At 46.0% G+C, this 22,804-nt stretch overlaps 1 protein-coding gene across 1 annotated transcript in view; it reads right to left on the bottom strand.

Moving 5' to 3' along the window:
- The window catches only part of LOC142291809 (cohesin subunit SA-2-like), a 176,560-nt gene that overhangs the window by 36,663 nt on the left and 117,093 nt on the right, over positions 1-22,804 (bottom strand). Inside the window, 6 exon segments of the mRNA XM_075336634.1 lie at positions 3,708-3,846; positions 4,240-4,332; positions 10,509-10,589; positions 11,654-11,741; positions 19,781-19,854; positions 20,591-20,797. Of these exon segments, the coding sequence (XP_075192749.1) occupies positions 3,708-3,846; positions 4,240-4,332; positions 10,509-10,589; positions 11,654-11,741; positions 19,781-19,854; positions 20,591-20,797 (682 nt within the window).

The raw sequence follows: 22,804 nt of genomic DNA, 5'->3' as shown, positions 1-22,804 counted from the left end.
CAGATCCTCGCCCAATAACAGTGTGTCATGACCCCATTTTTTGCTTAAAATTTTATTTTCCCCCTCTAAAACCAGGGTGCGTCTTATGGTCTGGTGCGTCTTATAGTCCGAAAAATACGGTATATATATATATATATATATATATATATATATATATATATACATATATATATATATATATTTATATATATATATATATATATATCTAATATATAAAGCTGAGTGTATGTGTGTATGTATGTGTGTGTGTGTATGTCCGCTAAAGGAATCCGCACCATCGCATTTACAATCACGAAATTTTGCAGACACCTCATGTGACTCAGGGAACGTCATAGACTATGTTTGGACAGGAAAATTTAACCCCGCGCTTTACAGTTAGGCTATGTGCGCACGTTGCGTAATTACATGCAGTAAAGGGGGCTTTACACGGTAGCGATATTGCTAGCAATTTCTAGCGATAGCGAGCGTGTAAGTACCCGCCCCCGTCGCGCATGCGATTGTTTGTGATCGCTGCCATAGCGAACATTATCGCTACGCAGCGTCACACATACTTACCTGGTCGGCAGCATCGCTGTGACTGCCGAACAATCCCTCCTTCAAGGTGAGGGACGTTCGGCATCACAGCGACGTCACCGCAACGTCACTGAGCGGCCGGCCAATGAAAGCGGAGGGGCGGAGCTGAACGTGATGTAAACATCCCGACCACCTCTTCCTTTCGCACTGCGGCCGGCGGCAGGTAAGGAGACGTTCCTCGCTCCTGCGGTGTCACACATAGCGATGTGTGCTGCCGCATGAGCGATGAACCACAACGCTAAACAACCCTTACCGATTTTTGAGTTTGGGACGACCTCTCCATGGTGAACGATTTTCACCATTTTTGAGGTCGCCTAAGGACGCTGGTAAGTATTACACGCTGCGATATTGTTAATGACGCCGGATGTGCGTCACTAACAATGTGACCCCGACGATAAAACATTAACGATATCGTAGCGTGTAAAGCCCCCTTTAGGCTGCGCTTTGTAGCGCAGCGTAACTGCATGCGTCCCCTGCATAATCTATGAAGATTATGCAGGAGACGTGTGCACGTGGCGTCTCTGAGCGAGGCTTCGGCTGCTGCCCGAAGCGCGCGTTCTAAGAAGTGACATGTCACTTCTTCCGTGCGCTTTGCCTGCAGCCCCTGCTCTGTCTATGGGAGGAGCTGCAGTCAGAGCGCATAGAATCGGCTTTTTTTTTTTCACTACGGACATTTTCTGCAGCGATTTGAAGCGCACGTGTGCTCTTCAGATCGCTGCAGAAATTTCTGCAGTGACTGTACGCAATGTGCGCACATAGCCTTAGGCCGGTTTCACACATCCGGCTTGTTGCCGTTTTGCCGGATTCGGCGCTCTCCCTTACAGTTAATACAGTACAATGACAAAGCAACAAGCGCCGGTCACATGCTGTCATGTGACCGGCGCATGTGACCCGGAAGTTACAGCGCTGTCATTGTACTGTATTAGCTGTACGGGAGAGCGCCGGATCCGGTAAAACGGCAAAAAGCCGAATGTGTGAAACCGGCCTAAGTCTCCAAAATCCTGCCTCCATTAATCTGAATGGAGCTGAGAGATACGGGCTATTAATAGCAACTGTCAGTGGTTGCTATAGGAACAAAATAAACTGTTAGTATAAGAAGCTTATGTGTGAGTGAGAGACCGAAAAAGACAGACAGACAGAGACAGACGGGCAAAGAGACAGCCCTGGAAAAGAGACAGCCCTGGATAGAGACAAGCCTGGATAGAGACAGCCCTGGATAGAGACAGCCCTGGATAGAGACAGCCCTGGATAGAGACAGCCCTGGAAAGAGACAGCCGGGCAAAGAGACAGCCGGGCAAAGAGACAGCCGGGCAAAGAGACAGCCGGGCAAAGAGACAGCCAAGCAAAGAGACAGCCGGGCAAAGAGACAGACACGGGGAACGAGACAGACACGGGGAACGAGAAAGACACGGGGAACGAGACAGACACGGGGAACGAGACAGAAACGAGGAACGAGACAGACACGGGGAACGAGACAGACACGGGGAACGAGACAGACACGGGGAACGAGACAGACACGGGGAACGAGACAGACACGGGGAACGAGACAGACACGGGGAACGAGACAGACACGGGGAACGAGACAGACACGGGGAACGAGACAGAAACGAGGAACGAGACAGACACGGGGAACGACACAGACACGGGGAACGACACAGACACGGGGAACGAGACAGACACGGGGAACGAGACAGACACGGGGAACGAGACAGACACGGGGAACGAGACAGACACGGGGAACGAGACAGACACGGGAAACGAGACAGACACTTACTATCCCGGGTACTACAGCTATATATATATATAAAGGGTAGGAGGTTATGCAAAACTGGAATTACAGTACAGACCAAAAGTTTGGACACACCTTCTCATTCAGAGAGTTTTCTTTATTTTCAGGACTGAAAATTGTAGATTCATATTGAAGGCATCAAAACTATGAATTAAAACATGTGGAATGAAATATTTAAAAAAGTGTGAAACAACTGAAAATATGTCTTATATTCTAGGTTCTTCAAAGTAGCCACCTTTTGCTTTCATTACTACTTTGCACACTCTTTGCATTCTCTTGATGAGCTTCAAGAGGTAGTCACCGGAAATGGTTTTCCAACAGTCTTGAAGGAGTTCCCAGAGATACTTAGCACTTGTTGGCCCTTTTGCCTTCACTCTGCGGTCCAGCTCACCCCAAACCATCTCGATTGGGTTCAGGTCTGGTGACTGTGGAGACCAGGTCATCTGGCATAGCATCCCATCACTCTCCTTCTTAGTCAAATAGCCCTTACACAGCCTGGAGGTGGGTTTGGGGTCATTGTCCTGTTGAAAAATAAATGATGGTCCAACTTATCGCAAACCGGATGGAATAGCATGCCGCTGCAAGATGCTGTGCTAGCCATGCTGGTTCTGTAGGCCTTCAATTATGAATAAATCCCCAACAGTGTCACCAGCAAAGCACCCCCACACCATCACACCTCCTCCTCCATGCTTCACGGTGGGAACCAGCCATGTAGCGTCCATCCGTTTATCTTTTCTACAAAGACACGGTGGTTGGATCTAAACATCTCAAATTTGGACTCATCAGACCAAAGCACAGATTTCCACTGGTCTAATGTCCATTCCTTGTGTTCTTTAGCCCAAACAAGTCTCTTCTGCTTGTTGCCTGTCCTTAGCAGTGGTTTCCTAGCAGCTATTTTACCATGAAGGCCTGCTGCACAAAGTCTCCTCTTAACAGTTCTTCTAGAGATGAGAAGGTGTGTCCAAACTTTTGGGGAATATAACATTACTCACTGCCTATTAAAATTATTAATCTGTGTGTAATACAGATTACACAGACCACTCTGGCCAAGATATGAGAATCCTGAATGGCGGAACACCTCTACTAACTCAGAATTCCGATTGCTTATATTAAAAGTAAACGTTTTCTGAACTAGAGATCCACTTCAATGGACTAATTTCCATGTACATGTATGTAAAGAGTAAATCTATATCCATGTGGTTGACACTTATGAGGAGCGTCAGCCAACTCTGCTTTGGGTGTACCATTTGCTAACTTCACGTTACATTCTTTTTATTCTGACTTTTAAAATACAGTAGGTATCATTAAATAATTTATAAATAATAATAAATTCTAAATAAATCACCTTTTTCTTCCTTTCCCTGGAAAACGTGTTGCCGGACAAAGGTGAGCAGCTCTGTCTCCAGTGCTGAATCTACACAGTCAAGCATCCTGGCTCCTCGATACTGTAGTAACATAAGTAGGTCACAGAGGGAAAGAAATGCCTGGGGGAAAAAAAAAAGACTTTACATTAGAGGTACATGTTAAAAAAAAATACATTTAGGCTGAAAAATGTCTCCACTGTTTAAAAAAAACTACGTATATGTTCTGGCGTCTACATGTAGGCTTATAATGATAAGGTATACACATTTACCTCTGTTACCTGCAGCCCACCGGCAGCATTGAAACAGCATGGCTCGTATGATTTGCTGTCACTACCGAGAAGCCATATTATAATTTGGAGACAGTCAGACTACCCCAGCATTAAATGATTAGCGCTTACTACACTCCATTCTTCCTAAGCAATGTATGGCCCGGCTGCCAGCATATTTCTATCTTATAAAGGGCCTTATCTAGTGTCTACAAGAACACTGGTAAATCAGTACACCATCGCTCACCTGCTCTCCTATGGATGGATCTTTATGGCCCAAGTATTTTCTACACAGCTGGCAAAACTGTTTCACCCGAGTTGTACAGAATCCAAGCTCTTCCTAGAAGTTTGCCAGAAAAATGTTATTTTATTAACTTCTAGCATACAGAAAACAATACAATACATGCAAAAAAAAAGTTTCAAAGACACAAAAGGTTATTTCTGGGGAAAAAAATGGTTGTGATATTGAGACGATCATGTAAGCTATATTATACGGAAATATTCGAAAACTTTATTCTCTTGCTCATGTTTTTGACTATTATTTTTGTTGCCAGTTATTGTAGGCTATTTATTTTGTCTTTTTTAGGTGTTAATAGGTGACTTCTAAAACTATCTGTTTCTGCAAGGGTGAGGCCAAATGTAGTGGCCAAAAGATACAATGCCTTGTAAAAGTATTCACCCCCTTGGCTTTTTGCCTATTTTTGTTACATTACAATCTATGTTTATATATTTTTATAATCCGATTTGTGTGTGATGCATCAGCACGAAATAGTCTAAGTTGGGGAAGTGAAGTGAGAAAAATATAGACAAAAAAGAGAATTTTGTTTACTTACCGAAAATTCTTTTTCTTATAGTTCCGTCTTGGGAGACCCAGACCTTGGGTGTTTAGCTTCTGCCTCCGGAGGACACACAAAGTACTACACCTAAAAGTGTAGCTCCTCCCTCTGAGCTTATACACCCCCTGGTGAGCCAGTCCCAGCCAGTTTAGTGCAAAAGCTGAAGGAGAATAGCCACCCACAAGTAGAACAGAGCAAGAGCTGGAACAACCGGAGACTCTGTCCACGACAACAGCCGGTGAAAACACGCGGAACAAGGAAATTGCCAACAGGCAACAGGGAGGGTGCTGGGTCTCCCAAGACGGAACTATAAGAAAAAGAATTTACGGTAAGTAAACAAAATTCTCTTTTTCTTTATCGTTCCTTTGGGAGACCCAGACCTTGGGACGTTCCAAAGCAGTCCCTGGGTGGGAAATAAACAGAAAAACTAAGAAGTAGGTAGAACCTAACTTCACAAATGGGCGACCGCCGCCTGAAGGATGCGTCTGCCCAAGCTCGCATCTGCCGAAGCATGAGCATGCACTTGGTAGTGCTTCGAGAAGGTATGCAGGCTAGCCCAAGTGGCAGCCTGACAGACTTGTTGAGCCGTAGCCTGGTGCCTAAAAGCCCAAGAGGCACCGACAGCTCTGGTCGAGTGTGCTTTGATCCCCGGCGGGGGAGGCGCCTGCGTTCTCTGGTAGGCGTCCGAAATGGTTGACCTAATCCAACGGGCTAAGGTCGGCTTCGAAGCAGGGAGGCCCTTGCGCCGACCTGTGGTTAGCACAAAAAGAGAGGTGCACCGCCTAAGCGCAGCGGTGCGAGACACATAGATCCGGAGAGCACGCACCAGATCTAGAGTATGTAGAGCTTTTTCAAAGCGATGAACAGGGGCCGGACAGAAGGAAGGTAAGGTAATGTCCTGGTTAAGGTGGAAGGGAGAGACCACCTTAGGAAGAAAGTCCGGAGTCGGACGGAGAACCACCTTGTCTTGATGAAAGACTAAAAAGGGTGACTCCGAGGAGAGCGCAGCCAAATCAGAGACTCTCCTGAGAGAAGTTATGGCAACCAGAAAGGCCACTTTCTGTGAAAGACGATACAAAGAAACCTCCCTAAGAGGCTCAAAGGGGGGTTTCTGCAAGACCGTGAGAACCAAGTTAAGGTCCCAGGGGTCCAAGGGCCGCCGGTAAGGCGGAATGATGTGAGACGCGCCCTGCATGAAGGTGCGGACCTGAGCCAGCCGAGCGAGACGCCGCTGGAACAGAACTGACAGAGCCGAAACTTGTCCCTTGAGAGAGTTGAGGGACAGTCCTAGCTGCAGACCGGACTGTAGAAAAGACAGAAGAGTCGGCAAGGAGAGTGGCCAAGGAGGATGGCCGGTAGAGCGACAGCAGGACAGGAAAATTTTCCAAGTCCTGTGATAGATCTTAGCGGAGGAAGACTTGCGCGCCCGAGTCATAGTGGAGATGACTTCAGGGGGGATACCAGAAGCCGTCAAAATCCAGGACTCAAGAGCCACGCCGTCAATTTGAGGGCCGCAGAATTCGGGCGGAAAAACAGACCTTGCGAGAGTAGATCTGGACGGTCCGGGAGATGCCACGGCATCTCTACGGACAGTTGGAGCAGGTCCGGATACCAAGCTCGCCTGGGCCAGTCCGGTGCAATGAGGATGACTCGACGACCCTCAATTCTGATCTTGCGCAGGACTCTGGGCAAGAGAGCTAGAGGGGGAAACACGTAGGACAGACGAAACTGGGACCAGTCCTGAACCAGAGCGTCCGCGGCGAAGGCCTGAGGATCGTGGGAGCGAGCCACGTAAACAGGAACTTTGTTGTTGTGACGGAATGCCATTAGGTCCATGTCCGGAGTGCCCCATTTGCGGCAGATCGACTGAAATACTGCCGAGTGCAGGGACCACTCGCCACCGTCCACGCTTTGACGGCTGAGATAATCTGCCTCCCAGTTGTCCACGCCTGGGATGTGGACTGCGGATATGGTGGACCTGGAGTCTTCCGCCCATTGAAGAATGCGTTGTACCTCCATCATTGCCAGGCGGCTGCGTGTCCCGCCTTGATGATTGATGTAGGCAACCGCTGTCGCGTTGTCTGACTGGACTCGAATGTGCCTGCCCGCCAGCAGGTGGTGAAATGCTAGGAGAGCTAGAAACACGGCTCTGGTTTCCAGCACATTGATTGAAAGGGCTGACTCGGACGGAGTCCAAGTGCCCTGTGCTCTGTGGTGGAGACATACCGCTCCCCAGCCGGATAGACTGGCATCCGTGGTGAGAATCACCCAGGACGGGGCCAGGAAGGCGCGCCCTTGGGACAGGGAGAGGGGCCGAAGCCACCACTGAAGAGAGCTCCTGGTCCGTGGCGACAGAGCCATTAACTTGTGTAAGGAGGAAGGCCGCTTGTCCCAACAGCAGAGAATGTCCAGCTGCAGGGGGCGCAGATGGAACTGGGCAAAGGGAACAGCCTCCATGGATGCCACCATTTGACCCAGCACCTGCATCAGACGCCTGAGGGTATAACGGCGGGGCCTCAGGAGAGAGCGCACCGCCAACTGGAGTGACAGCTGTTTGTTTAAGGGCAACTTCACAAGTGCCGGCAAAGTCTCGAACTGCATCCCTAGGTACGTGAGAATCTGGGTCGGAGTCAGAGTGGATTTGGGAAGATTGACAATCCACCCGAATTGGGCTAGGGTGGCGAGAGTGAGCGAAACACTCCGCTGACAGTCTGCGCTGGATGGAGCCTTGACTAGAAGGTCGTCCAGGTAAGGGAGCACTGCCAACCCCTGGAGGTGCAGAACCGCAATCACTGCTGCCATGACCTTGGTGAATACCCGAGGGGCCGTGGCTAACCCGAAGGGGAGAGCCACGAATTGGAAATGATCTTCTCCTATTGCAAAGCTTCTGTGGACGCGCTTTTGGGCGCCAGTTGAATTTCTGGTCCTTAGCTGAGTTAGCGGACGAGGCGGAGGGCTTAGAGGACGACCAGTTGGAGGAGCGAAACCTCGACTGAATCCTACCCTGGGCAGGTTTCCTGGTCTTGGTTTGTGGCATGGAAGTACTCTTCCCGCCAGTAGCTTCTTTAATAATTTCATCCAGCTGTTCACCGAACAGCCGGGAACCAGCAAAAGGGAGCCCAGCAAGGTACTTCTTTGAAGAAGCATCTGCCTTCCACTCTCGAAGCCACAAGATCCTGCGGATAACGAGGGAATTAGCCGAAGCCACCGCAGTGCGGTGAGAAGCCTCTAGCATGGCAGACATGGCATAAGATGAAAAAGCTGAAGCTTGAGAAGTTAAGGCAACCATCTCGGGCATAGATTCCCTGGTGAGGGAATGCATCTCCTCTAGAGAAGCAGAGATGGCTTTGAGAGCCCACACTGCTGCAAAAGTTGGGGAAAACGCGGCCCCCGCCACTTCATACACGGATTTGGCCAGAAGTTCAATCTGACGGTCAGGGGAATCCCTAAGGGAAGTGCCATCAGCCACCGACACAACGGTCCGGGCTGAGAGCCTAGACACCGGAGGGTCTACCTTTGGGGAGTGAACCCACTCCTTGACCACCTCAGGTGGAAAGGGAAAACGGTCATCAGAACCACACTTTGGGAAGCGTTTGTCAGGACAGGCCCTGGGTTTGGTCACAGCGGTCTGAAAACTGGAGTGGTTAAAGAACACACTCTTTACTCTCTTAGGCGAGGTAAACTGGTGCTTTTCTGCCAGAGAGGGTTGCTCCTCTGATACTGGCGGATTGAGATCCAGTACCGAATTAATGGAAGCAATCAAGTCACTAAGATCTGAGTCACCCTCGGAAAGATCAATGGGGCACATGGAGTTAGCCTCCGAGCCCCCTGTAAAGGCATCCTCCTCATCTTGCGAGTCAGCTCTTGAATCAGAGCCGTGGGATGAGGAGGGAGAGGAAACCCTGCGGCTCCTCTTAGGAGGACGGGGTTTGTGCCCTGATGATGAATCCTCTGTGAGCTCCGGTGGACGGAGGTCAGATGATAGGGATCCTAAAGGACCCTTAGCAAGAGCATTAGAGGCACCCTGTGAAGGGGGCTGATGCATATTCATCAAAGTCCTGGACAGAAGTCCCATGGACTCAGCAAAAGACTGGGAGATAGACCTAGAGAAGGACTCTACCCAGGCCGGGGGCTCAGCCACAGGTGCAGAAGCAGCCTGAGAGACCACTGGGGGTGAGGCTCCAGGCTGTGGCACCTCCAAGTTAGAGCAGACATCACAATGTGGATAGGTGCTCGGTTCAGGCAGCAGGAGTTTACATGCAGCGCAAACAGTATAAAGCTTTGGAGAGACATGCTGCTGGAGTGGGGACAGCTTCTACAAAGAGAATGAACCCCAGGGAGAATATACAGAGGTCCACAACCAGAGACCGGCTGTGGCTTACCAGACCGCTGGAAGCGGTGTTGTGTGCCCTCCAGATCCCGAAGCCCGGACCCCAATGCACAGCACCTCAGCAGGGATGCAGAGTGCAGGATGGCCCAGCGCAGAGTGAACCCTGTCCAAGAAAATGGCCGCCGGAGCGAAGAGAGGGGGCGGGACGGGGGCGTCCCTGTAGGAAAGCGGGATCTGGAGGGCCATAGAGACCTGCAGGGGAGGAGTCACGCACAAGCAGTGGGGAGTGTCCCTCCCCTGTGCAGGACGGCCGCCGGGAGAAGCCGTGCCTGTCCCTCTGCATGAGTGACATGCGAGGGCCGGTAACAGAAACTAGGCCTCCGGCGAAGCCGGGGCCTAAATTTGAGCAGCGAGGCCGACGCGCAGGCACCATCAGCGCGGTTCTCGGGCGAAAGCCAGAGAACCCGCCGGAAATGCCAAAATAAATACAGCAAACACACTCTCCCCATACAATAAAGGACAGGGACCCCCAACATATGAACGTCTCAGGTACTTAGCTGCTGAGACGCAGGGCCAGGTCCCTGGGGATGAGTGCTCCGGTCCAGCAGAATCCTAAAGGGCTGTGGACGGAGACCGGTCTCCTGCCAGGCATGGAGACCGCGCTGGCTCCCACTTCAAGCCAGAGCCCAGGAGGGATGGTGAAGGAGCACGGCATGTAAGGTTCCAGCCTTTGAAATCAACCTTACAACACCACCGACACAGTGGGGTGAGAAGGGACACGCCGGGAGTCCAGACGTGGACCCGCACTTCTTCAATCTCTTTCCAAAAAGCAAAAAATCATATGAGAATGCATGTGTGGATGTATGCCTCCTTAACACAAAGCGATAAACTGGCTGGGACTGGCTCACCAGGGGGTGTATAAGCTCAGAGGGAGGAGCTACACTTTTAGGTGTAGTACTTTGTGTGTCCTCCGGAGGCAGAAGCTAAACACCCAAGGTCTGGGTCTCCCAGAGGAACGATAAAGAAAATTAAATTTATGGCATAAAATCAATAAAAATTGCCATGTGCATATGTATTCACCCCTTTTGCTATGAAGCCAGTAACATTACTCGTACAATCAATTAGCATCATAAGGCTGGCGTCACACTCACATGTGAAAATCTCGCATTGCACTTGGCCCAATGTTAATCATTTAATTTGTTATGATTAAAAAATGCATAAAGGTGTCAAGCCCTGTAAAACGGCCATGCTTAAGCATTTATTGTTGTATGCGACAAAAATATATTCACGTTTAAGTAGCTAACAGGACAAATTAACTATAACAATAGAAAAAAAATGGAAGGCAAGTACCTGTGTAGGTAGATCTTCTATAATAGGTAATATCTGCCAAAGAATGGCATAATACATGCACTGGAGAGCAGACAGCATGAGCTAGACAAGGAAGATAACAATCTGATTAAACGGTTTCCTTAACATTTGAGTAAATAAGAAGAAATTCACATTAATGGATGTTTTCTTTCTAGAGAAGAAACTGTATTAAAAGCGGTGGTATACTGCTAGCATTTGTCATAATTTAGTGATTGGTGAATATCCAATGGCCAGGATCCCCACAAATGCTCAGCGTAAAGGAGCCACAGCACTAGTTAAAGGCAATTTGTCACCAGTTTTTTGCCATGTAATCTGAAAACACCATAGTGTTGGAGGAGAGACCGTTTGCAGTGATGCCTCAGTGACCAGGCTGTGTTTTTACATTTCAATACAATCAGTGTTTCATCAGCAAGAGATTATCACTGCACGACAACTTGCCTCGAGGTTGCTAGGCCTACAAGGATACCAGCACTGATTAGCAGTTCTCTGTCACTATATATTGTACACAGAAAGCTGTGGTGTGGATGGGATTATACACAGTTGAATAACTGAGCTCTGCTACATCTGCAGCAGAGAATACTGGGCATTTAGTTTACTATGTAAAACAGAGTCAGAGTCTCTGTACCCACCTCATATTGGTGTTAGATTGCATAGTAAAAACCTGCTGACAGACGCCTTTCAAGAGTTGTGGCTCCATTAAAGTATTTACTTCCACATCAAAACCCTATATCTGCCGTGTAGGCAACTGCGCCGTGGCCCCAGCATGTACTGGGACTGGACAGGAAAACTGAGTAAGCTTGGTCCCTTGGTACGCTGCTTATATGGGGAATATAGAGGAGTGATTCAATAATAGCAACAACATTCTGACATCTCATAGAGCTATACCATAACATAAGAGAAAATTGTCCCTTTAATTAGGTCTTCTGGATAAATTTCAGGGAATGAAGGAAGATTTTGGCAAAATGATGCAGCAAAATAGTTATTTCAAATGTAATTACTGATGTAAATGATTGACATGCAGCAGATAACAAGGGTTTCGTCTTCAACTGACCACTGACGTCATGTATTAGACAGTATGTCACAGAATACATAAAAGAAAATGCAAACTGCGACGTCAACGCTATTACCTCAGCTGGCAAGCGTTGTCGCTGCACATCAAACGTGAGGAGCTCAGACGTCTTCTGATACAGATCCCACTCACTGAGGTTGTGTGCGCTGGAAATGACAAACATAGACAACATCACACATCACTGGATACAGAGGGCAATGGAAAAGACTGCAAATTGTCAGGTGCATTCAGGGCTTTTTGTTCAACTTTTGGAAAATATTCAATCTGATAAGAAAAAAAAATCTACTTATTTTAGACTGACACTAAGCATCTTCCAACAATAAGTAAAAAAAAAAACAAAGGGCTCAATTCATTAACGCTTGTACGCCAGAATTCTGTTGTATTCTTTTTAATGTCATGACACAATTAAAAGCTGCACTAAATGATGCGACTTCTGGCATTTTCATATTATTTTCACCCAGCTCCAACAAATTGGGCAAAGCTGAGGTGGGGATGTGACGACCGCTGCTCATCAAGTTCTGACTAGAGTAAGCGGTACTTTGCACGTTGCGACATCGGCTAGCGATACCGAGCGCTATAGTACCAGCCCCCGTCGCACATGCGATATCTTGTGATAGCTGCCATAGCGAACATTATCGCTACAGCAGCTTCACATCCACTTACCTGCTGTACGACGATGCTCTGGCCGGCGACCCGCCTCCTTCCTAAGGAGGCGAGTCGTGCGGCGTCACAGCGACGTCAGACGGCAGGCGGCCAATAGAAGGGGAGGGGCGGAGATGAGCGGGACGTAACATCCCGCCCACCTCCTTCCTTCCGCATAGCCGGTGGAGGCAGGTAAGGAGATGTTCCTCGCTCCTGCGGCTTCACACACAGCGATGTGTGCTGCCGCAGGAACGAGGAACAACATCGTATCTCCTATTGGTGAAACATTATGAAAATGACCAACGCTACACAGATCACCGATTTACGACGCTTTTGCGATCGTTTATCAGCACATATAGGCTTTACACGTTGCAACATCGTTACCGGCGCCGGACGTGCGTCACTTTCGATTTGACCCCGACGATATCGCAGTAGCAATGTAGCAACGTGCAAAGTACCCCTTAGAATATTGGCAATTCGTACACAGAGGTGCACACCACTTCTCCGATGATGCCCATTCATGAAGAAGTGAAAAACACGGTCAAAATGTTTCCGCAGATTTTAGAATAGCATTTAGAAGGGTAAAATGAATACTAATCCCGAGTTGGCGGTTTCCTTGCTATTTGCTTAGTGTGACCAGCTAGTATTTCAGTTTGGATGTGCCGACTTATACACAGTGGAGGAAAAAAGTATTTAGTCAGCAACCAATTGTGCAAGTTTTCCCACTTAAAAAGATGAGAGAGGCCTGTAATTGACATCATAGGTAGACCACAACTATGACAGTCAAAATGAGAGAACAAATCCAGAATATCACCTTGTCTGATTTGGCAAGATTTTTTTTGAAAATTATGGTGGAAATGAAAGTATTTAGTCATCTAAAAACATGCAAGATTTCTGGTTCTCACAGACCTGTAACTTCTTCTATAAGAGGCTCCTCTGTCCTCCACTCCTGTAGTAATGGCACCTGTTTGAACTTGTTTGAAAAAATTGTGTGCCTGCACCATGCTGGGAGGACTGAATCTGCAATAGGCAAGCAGCTTGGTGTGATGAAATCAACTGTGCAAACAATAATAAGAAAATGAAAGACATACAAGACCACTGATAATTTCCCTCGGTCTGGGGTTCCACACAGGATCTCACCCCCTGCGGTCAAATGATAACAAGAATGGTGAGCAAAAATCCCAGAACCACACGGGGAAACCTAGTGAATGACTTGCATAGAGCTGGGACCACCATATAAAAGGCTACCATCAGTAACACACTACGCCGCCAGGGACTCATATCCTGCAGTGCCAGACGCGTTCCCCTGCAGTGCTTAAGCGAGTACATATAACCTACAATTAGAAGATTATACCATAAGATAAATTCATTGGGGTGCCTCAGAACATACCAACAACGATATTGCCCAACAAAGATATTCCAAAAAGGTATAAAGTGAAAATATGAAATTTTATTGATTAAAAAAACAAAACAAAACACAGAAAAATAATTAAAATCACAAGAAGATCAAGGATGTGCAGAGGGAATCCGAGGATCACTAGGGCGGTTACAGAATAAATAGATGACATAATAGAATAAATACCACATGTACACAGATAGGACTCCAAAAAAACTTATTGATACACAAATTAATGTGACAAAGAATCCGTAACAAGCGCTGACAAAAATGAATAACATGTAATGGATAATAATAAAAAAAGTTTAAAGGGAACTTGTCACCAGATTTGGTGACTATAAGCTGCGGCAACCACAACTGGGTTCTTATATACAGCATTCTAACATGCTGTATATAAGAGCCCAGGCCGCTGTGTAGAATGTAAAAATGACTGTATAATAGTCACCTAAACGGTTGGTTCGGTGCAGACTGGTCACATTGGTGTCTCCGTTCTCCGGGTGCGGCACCTCCTCTTTCGGCCATCTTTGTCCTCCTTCCTCTGAAGCCTGGGTGAATGATGCATACTACGTCATTCATACAGGCCAGCACTGAGGTATTGTGCAGGCGCACTTTGATCTGCCCTGAGCAGGGCAGATCAAAGTATTGTAGTGCATCTGCGCAGGACCTCAATGCCAGTGCGTGTAGGACTCGTCATACACCCAGGGTTCAGAAGAAGGAGGACAAAGATGGCCAAAAGAGGAGGCGCCGGTACCGGAGAACGTAGCCACCTATCTGACCAGTCTGCACCATACTGACCGTTTAGGTAAGTATTATAAAGTCATTTTTACGTTCTATACAGTGGCCTGGGCTCTTGTATATAGCATGTTACAATGCTGTATATAAGAGCCCACTGGTGGTGGCTGCAGCTCATAGTCACCAAATCTTGTGACAGGTTCCCTTTAATATATGAAGCCCAAGGGTATAGATGGAACGACGAAGTATATGACAAAATTAGATGGTCATGGTCCAAACAATTAATAAATACAATTCATGGAATTTGTTTTTTCCCATAACTATTTTGTTTTCAAGGATAGATTCTTCCTGCAGAAGAGGGGGGTGGCGATGGGTGCGGCTTGCGCCCCATCCTACGCCAACCTCTTCTTAGGTTTATGGGAAATTGAATTTGTACAAAATAGTGATATATTGTCCAGATCAGTTGTTTTGTGGATCCGTTTTATTGACGACGTCTTGTTCACTTGGCAGGGGTCTAGACTTCTCTTGGAACAGTTTCTTCTTCCTCCTAATGCGAATACATGAACATTAAGTTGTCTCATCACATCAGTCAAACAGCAATTGATTTTCTAGACTTACATATCACAGTGGACACGAATGGATGTTTACATACCACCATTTTTCGCAAAGACACAAGTGTTAACTCTTTCCTTCATGCCCGCTAAGCCCATCCATCACATGTTATCCGTGCCATCCCTAAAGGCCAGTTTATCTGGCCAGACGAATTTGTGACAGACATGAGAATTTCGAAGATCAAGCATGAAACTTGAGGTCAAGATTTTCCCATCGGGGATACCGTGGTGATCACATTGATCGGGCCTATCAAGTGTCCAAAAATATTAAGAGACAGACGCTTCTCTTTCCTAAGGCCAAAGAGGAGTCTGAGAACATCACACGTTTTATTTCAAACTACCAGTTTAGGTGGAAGGAATTGAGAAGTGCTGTAATTAAATTTTGGCCTATCCTTAAGTAATATCCATCTTTGGCTATCACTGAAAAACCCCTTTTTGTTGCAAAACGGGGGAAGACTTTGCAGGACATGCTGGTACATAGCCACCATTTGGCATCACCCTTGAATTTTATCTTCGACTCTAAAAGTCCCTAAGTGGTTTTCATGGTAATGTGAGAACTGCACAGCTTGTCCTTATGTTTCCAAGGTGTTTTGTTTTTTAATCAATAAAATTTCATATTTTCACTTTATGCCTTTGGAATATCTTGGTAGGGCAATTAAGCCAGTACATGTCCAGACCGTCTGAGGTTTGCTAGAGAGCATTTGGGTTATCCAAAAGAGTATTGGGAGAATGTCATATGGTCTGATGAAACCAAAGTAGAACTGTTTGGTAGAAACACAACTCGTCGTGTTTGGAGGAGACAGAATGCTGAGTTGCATTAAAATAACACCATACCTACTGTGAAGCATGATGTGGCAACATCATGCTTTGGGGCTGTTTCTCTATAAAAGGATCAGGACGACTGATCTGTGTACATGAAAGAATGAATGGGGCCATGTAGCGTGAGATTTTGAGTGCAACCCTCTTTCCATCAGCAAGAGCATTGAAGATGAAACATAGCTGGGTCTTTCAGCATGATAATGATCCCAAGCACACCGCCAGGGCAATGAAGGAGTGGCTTTGTAAGATGCATATGAAGGTCCTGGAGTAGCCTAGCCAGTCTCCAGATCTCAACCCCATAGAAAACCTTTGGAGGGAGTTGAAAGTCTGTGTTGCCCAGCGACAGGCCCAAAACATCACTGCTCTAGAGGAGATCTGCATTGAGGAATGGGTCAACATAACACCAACAGTGTGTGACAACCTTATGAAGACTTACTGAAAACATTTGACCTCAGTCATTGCCAACAAAGGATATGTAACAAAATATTGAGATGAACTTTTGTTATTGATCAACTACTTATTTTCCACCATAATTTGCAAAAAAAATCTTGCCAAATCAGAGAAGGTGATTTTCTGGATTTGTTTTCTCATTTTGTCTTTCATAGTTGTGGTCTACCTATGATGTCAATTACAGGCCTCTCTCATCTGGAGAACTTGCACAATTGGTGGCTGACTAAATACTTTTTTTCCCCCTGTATTGACTTAAAGCCCCACACAATTGTTTGTTTTGTTTCTTTTTACTGTTGGGAGAGGCGCTTTAAATGTAAGTCTCCAGCCTTTGCTATTAAACTTGCCCTTCGTCAGCTTCATCCTTTTTTCGGCAGCGCTCCAGTCCCTTATGCCCATAACATCTGACTGGTCAAAAGTCAGACATTATGTCAAAAGCGCTCAATGCAAGTCTATGAGAGTTAGAATGAGGCTCTCATAGACTTGCATTAAACAGTGACTTCCGCTTTGTTTTATGAAATACTGAACCTGCCAGGAGATCAAAAATCGACAGAGACAAATTGTAGCGACGCTAAAAAAAGATGAAGACAGCGGTAGGTGAGTATAGTACAGGAGGCAGGGGATTTACATTTAAAGCACCACTGTAGCGCTGAAATAAAAAAAATAATTTAAAAAAAAAAACCCGCTGGATTGGTACTTTAAATTTTTATCCAAAACTCTAATTTGCAATCATCACAGATACTCAATTAATCTCTCTTTGCTGCCAACCGTTCCATAGTTTTTTGCGGACATTGCTACTATTTTCTTTTTTTACTGCAGTTTTGCAAACTACAAACTAAATCATCATTAAAAAAATGAAAGTAATGAAAGTGTGTTTAAAGTTTTATTCTAGGTTCATTTAAGGGCTCGTGCACATGTTGCATAATTGCATGCATTTACGCTGCGCATTACACTGCAGCGTAAATGCATGCGTCCTGCATCCCCTGCACAATCTATGTAGATTGTGCATGATACGTGCGCACGTTGCTTTTTTGAACGCAGTGATTTGGATGTCAAAATTTTGACCCAAATCCGTGCGTACAAAAAAGCAACATGTCAATTAATTTGTGCGCTTTGGATGCTGCTCCCACTCTGTCTATGGTGGGGGCAGCAGCCATAGTGCATGAAATCGGCATTTATTCTGCTGAAACACTGTATCCATTACGCAGTGTTTCTGCAGCGATTTGAAGCGCACTGGTGCTGTCAAATCGTTGCAGAAATTCAGCAGGTACCTGCGAACATAGCCTAAAGGCCACTTTACACACAGCGGCATCGCTAGCGATGTCGCTGATGAAATTACCCATCCCCGTCAGTTGTGCGTCACGGGCAAATCGCTGCCCGTGGCGCACAACATCGTTAGTCCCCATCACACATACTTACCTGCCTAGCGACGTCGCTGTGGCCGACGAACCGCCTCCTTTCTAAGTGGGAGGTTCGTTCGGCATCACAGCGGCATCACTATGCAGCCGCCCAATAGTAGTGGAGGGGCGGAGATGAGTGGCCGGAACATCCCGTCCACCTTCCTTCCTCATTGGCGGGGTCTGCAGGTACGATGTTGTTCCTCGTTCCTGCGGTGTCACACATAGCGATGTGTGCTGCCGCAGGAACGACGAACAACCTGCGTCCTGCAACAGCAACGATATTTGAGATTAGAACGACGTGTCAACGATCAATGATATGGTGAGTATTTTTATCGTTAACAGTCGTTCCTGCGTTTCACATGCAACGACGTCGCTAACGAGGCCGGATGTGCGCCACGAATTCCGTGACCCCAACGATATCTTGTTAGCGATGTCATTGCGTGTAAAGCCCCCTTAAGTCAGTGCTCTAGAAAGTGTTAATTTACCTTCTGTAGGTTCAGAATGGATTTTACTTCTCTCTTGCAAGGTTAACTACATCATCTCTATTCATGCTGTGAAGATGACCTAGATAGAGCAAAGTATTCCACCAAACCAAAAAAGTATCTGAACAGTGAAGGACTGTATAAATACATATATACCATGCAGAATTACTTTCTATAGAACTGATTTCGGATTATTACTTTTTATACATCAAAGAATTTTAATGGGATTGTCCAGTACTTGGCAACCCTGATTAATTAATGAGCCTCATTAAAATAAAAACTATGAATACTCACCTCCTGTAGCGGCACTGTACCAGAGATGGTGGCAGCATTACTCCTGGAGCAAGTCACATGCCAGCTGTAGCCAATGACCATTCACTCGTTAGCTGCAGTTTAAATATTTTGTCAGAGCAGAAATCAGACTTAATGGAATATTGATGATCTGCAGCCAAAGATCAGCCATTTATTGGCTGTAGCTGGCATATGACACAAGTAACGTCACACTCCAGGACCAGTGGTGCTGACATCACTAAACAGCACGACTGAAGGATGTGGTATCCATTGTTTTTATTTTCATTAGATTCCTGATATGATTAAAGGGGTATTTCCGTCTCCAAGATCCTATCCCAATATGTAGTAGGTGTAATAATAATAATAATAATATTATCAATTAAGTCAAAATGATACATGTAGTATAGTTCTCCTAATATAGTCATGTCGCTTACCTCATGTGCAGGGCATTGCAGCTTGGGTATCCATGGTTATGTCCAAACATATAGTAACAGTTAGTTGCTCACGGATTCCTAAGCTGCAATGCCCCACACATTAGGTAAGAGACATGGATATATCAAGAGAACTATTTCTAATTGGGGGTATTTGCTAATATTGTTATTACTACTACATCTATCACATATTGGGATAGGATCTTGGAGATGGGAATATCCCTTTAAGCAGGGGTTGTCTTGTAGTGAACGACCGCTTTAATTTAAAAAGGTCATATGAAGATCTTGATCCACAGCAGGTCTTAGGGCGGCTTTGCACGTTGCAACATCGCACATGCGATGTTGGTGGGGTCAAATCGAAAGTGACGCACTTCCGGCGTCACTTTCGAGATCGTAGTGTGTAAATGCTAGATGATACGATGAACGAGCGCAAAAGCGTCATTATCGTATCATCGTTGCAGGATCCGACTTTTTCATAATTATGCTGCAGCGACAGATACGATGTAGTTCCTCGCTCCTGCGGCTGCACACATCGCTGTGTATGAAGCCGCAGGAGCGAGGAACATCAGCTTACCTGCCGCCGCCGGCTATACGGAAGGAAGGAGGTGGGCGGGATGTTTACATCCTGCTCATCTCCGCCCCTCCGCCGCTATTGGCCGCCTGCCGTGTGACGTCGCTATGATGCCGCACGACCCGACCCCTTAGGAAGGAGGCGGGTCGCCGGCCAGAGCGACGGTCGCAGGGCAGGTGAGTGCATGTGAAGCTGGCATAGCGATAATTTTCGCTACGCCAGCAATCACAAGATATCGTACCTGCGACGGGGGCGATCGCGTGCGACATCGCAGCATCGGCTTCCGATGTCGCAACGTGCAAAGCCCGCCTTAGAACTGAAGCAATGTGTGCAATTTATTTGAGAACCTTGTGAATGCCTCACTTGTGAAAAGCTGCGAGTCTTCTTAGTGTGCAGGACATCGGATGCACATCTTCTGCAGTCATCTGCTCTTCCCCCTAAAACAAAAACTCTAATGGTTAATTTTGCGCTAGCTAGGAGTACTCAAAGGGAACCTGCCACATGATTAATGCTGCCCGAACCATGAGTAACATGAATCAAAGATTCATCTATGTTATACTCTAAAACGCTGCAGCATTTCAGAAAAAAACATGGATAAAAGTGTGACCCATGATTAGGCAATTAGACAGAGACAGTTTCAGAGCACATGTTTAGAATCCAAAAGCCACTGTCCGATTAATGCTGCCTGTGGTTTGGGTGGTGTGAATCACGTGACATTTCCCTTTAAATAAATTAAAAAAAAAGCTGTGGCTGAAAAATGACAAGAAACTTGGTCCGTGTAAAATCCCCTAAGGTGACAGTGGATATAAACAGGAAATTATACGTGCCCTAATAAATGGGCAAAAACAATAAAATGCAATTCACAAGCTCAGCATTGTAGCTCCATTATAATGTGTAATTATGCGCTATTAAAAACAGGTTGCAGGGTGTACAATGGTCGGATTGTTGTAACCTGTACTGCACAATGAACAGAGCAATGCTTCAGGGTAGCTTTACTGAAAAGATGTCCAAGTCTTCACTGGAGGAGGAAATGTGCGGTACACAATCACAATACCAAAGTAGGAAATGTTAAGTCATTTCTTTGTAGAGATCCATAATGGGAAAGCGAGGCAAAATATCATTCAGAGAACTACAGAGCCAAGTCCAATGGGAACGCCCCACAATGTGACTCACCTCCTGCAGAACATCATCCAGCATTTGGCTGTAGGTGTCCACTAGATGCTTGATCAATTCTTTTCTGGAAAGACTGACCTGACAGTTCTGGCTGGTCTGGTTATCATTACTGAGACTGCTGTATGTTTTGGAACAGGCTTCTAGCACCTCTGGGTCTGAGTGACTTACAGCTATGCTTTTCATCTGTGTCATCAAGGCCTCTACGTGCTGCAATTCAATGTGAAAAAAGTGATATGTCTAAAGTTAGCTTCATTTTCAATTAATGATGGTCATACCAATGATTTTTGCAAAATCAGCTGAACTTCTAATTTGCATAGAGGCTTGCAGGCATCATCTGTTTGGTAGGAGCAGAATAAGGCATGTCAATTTAGAACAGCCACTCTGCTGGAGATAAGCTGCTGCCGGAGGTAACTAATGGTAGCCTAGTCCAATCTTCCCACTAAAAACCATGCACGTTTCATAGGACGGAGTATGCATATGTATCAGCAAGTCAAATACTTTTTGTGTACTTATCTGACCATAACTGAAGGAGCATGGACACCTATAGACATTAGATCTCAACTAAACCACAGTTGCTGTGTATTTGTTTCACCATTTACTATACACATTTAGCCCGGCTAAATATACCTGAAAATGGAGAATAGCAGAATACCAGACAGCCCTGCCTGAGTTTCTCTTTTGGGTAAATTGGTTAATTCTTCTGCTTTCCATTAGGTCTATGACATCATGTGATTAAAAACTGGCTAGCTGAATCTCTGGCAGGGGTGGAGAAGGGGGCTACTAGGTCAGGAGTTGAAGAGGGGGATGATTCATGCATAGATAAGAGACTTCCTGGTTCTACTTAGAGCAGAGAAAAGAGAAAAATTTACTGGGTAAGGCAAAATTTTAGTGCACAGTGTTAATTACTGTAATCATCCTATTATATAAGAGGAGAGAAACTTTGATGGGAGTGCTTCTTTAAACAAAGGTAAAGAAAACCTGTTTAAAGCTCATGCACAGTAGGCAATTTCACAAACTGCTGATAATTTGTAGTGAGAAAATTGTTCCAGTATCTTATGTCACTGTATATTACTTACTACTGCTGCACATATACTGTCCATTTTCGAGTGAAAAATGGAATACAGATGCCAGATAAAGATAAAAAATGGTGACTTTAATGTTTCCATGATTCTATAACTGTTTTAGTGCATTTAGGCTAAACAACAATCTTCTCTACTGGGGTCCCCATACCAGCATGGTGGCTGTCATGTGAGCCTACCACTCAATCTAGGGCTACTGCTGAGAGATTTCAAACATAGCAATGTCTGTCTCCTTGGCTTGTTCATAAAGGACTGATCCAATGGACAGCACACGGACATACAGGTAGACATGTAGCAGAGGATCAAACAATGGAATACAATTTTCAGGTAAGCATAATGTAGAGTTAATAATTCTCCGAGACAAATCCTTTATGTCCTTACAGCAGATATCAGTTGACTATTTGGCAGACCACCACAGGGACATGCAACTGTTGGCTTGCAAACAAAGAAGAGGCAGGGGGGAAGGGATTTTTGTATATCTTTCCAAATAGAGCCCTACCATGAGCAGTTCTGGGTGCATATTTCTAATCCCTGCCTAACTGTCCCAGGCTATAGTAGCATAAAAGTATTTCTAAAGATCCTTTATGATATGCTAATGAGCGAGGGACTAGTCGCAAGGACATAAATTCCTGGGCTCATTAAGCCCCCATTAGCATGTTAGCATGCCCAAAGGGCATGCCCATTGCCCAGCATCATCAGCGGTGACGTGCGTACCTATATCCGTTGTCACTGCCTCAGACGCCGGGCTTAGGGTCAGTGCGCATGATCAGAATGCCTGGCACTTCTGGTCATGTGCTCGATAAAGCCGGGTGTACACGTCCCGACTTCAGAGAGGTCTAGTGCACATTACCGGAAGTGATGGGCATTCTGATCATGCGCACTGACCCTAAACCCAGAGTTCCGAAGCGGTGACAACGGACGCAGGTACACGCGTTACCGCTGATGACCATGGGCAATGGGCATTGAATAACATATTAGCACGCCAAACAAATCTACAGGATGGGTGAGACAGTTCAGATTTATATTCCTTTCTTTATTAGTTTAAGACCCTCTCTAAATCCTTATCCATATAATACCTTAATCTGATAAACCTACCATTGTAGGCTATGTCACTATTGACCACTGTCATCCTTTA

Source organism: Anomaloglossus baeobatrachus, chromosome 2 (assembly GCF_048569485.1).
Source record: "Anomaloglossus baeobatrachus isolate aAnoBae1 chromosome 2, aAnoBae1.hap1, whole genome shotgun sequence".
NCBI classification, from domain to species: Eukaryota; Metazoa; Chordata; class Amphibia; order Anura; family Aromobatidae; genus Anomaloglossus; species Anomaloglossus baeobatrachus.
The sequence above is the reverse complement of the archived record's forward strand: the minus strand, read 5'-3'. Positions and strand labels throughout refer to the sequence as shown.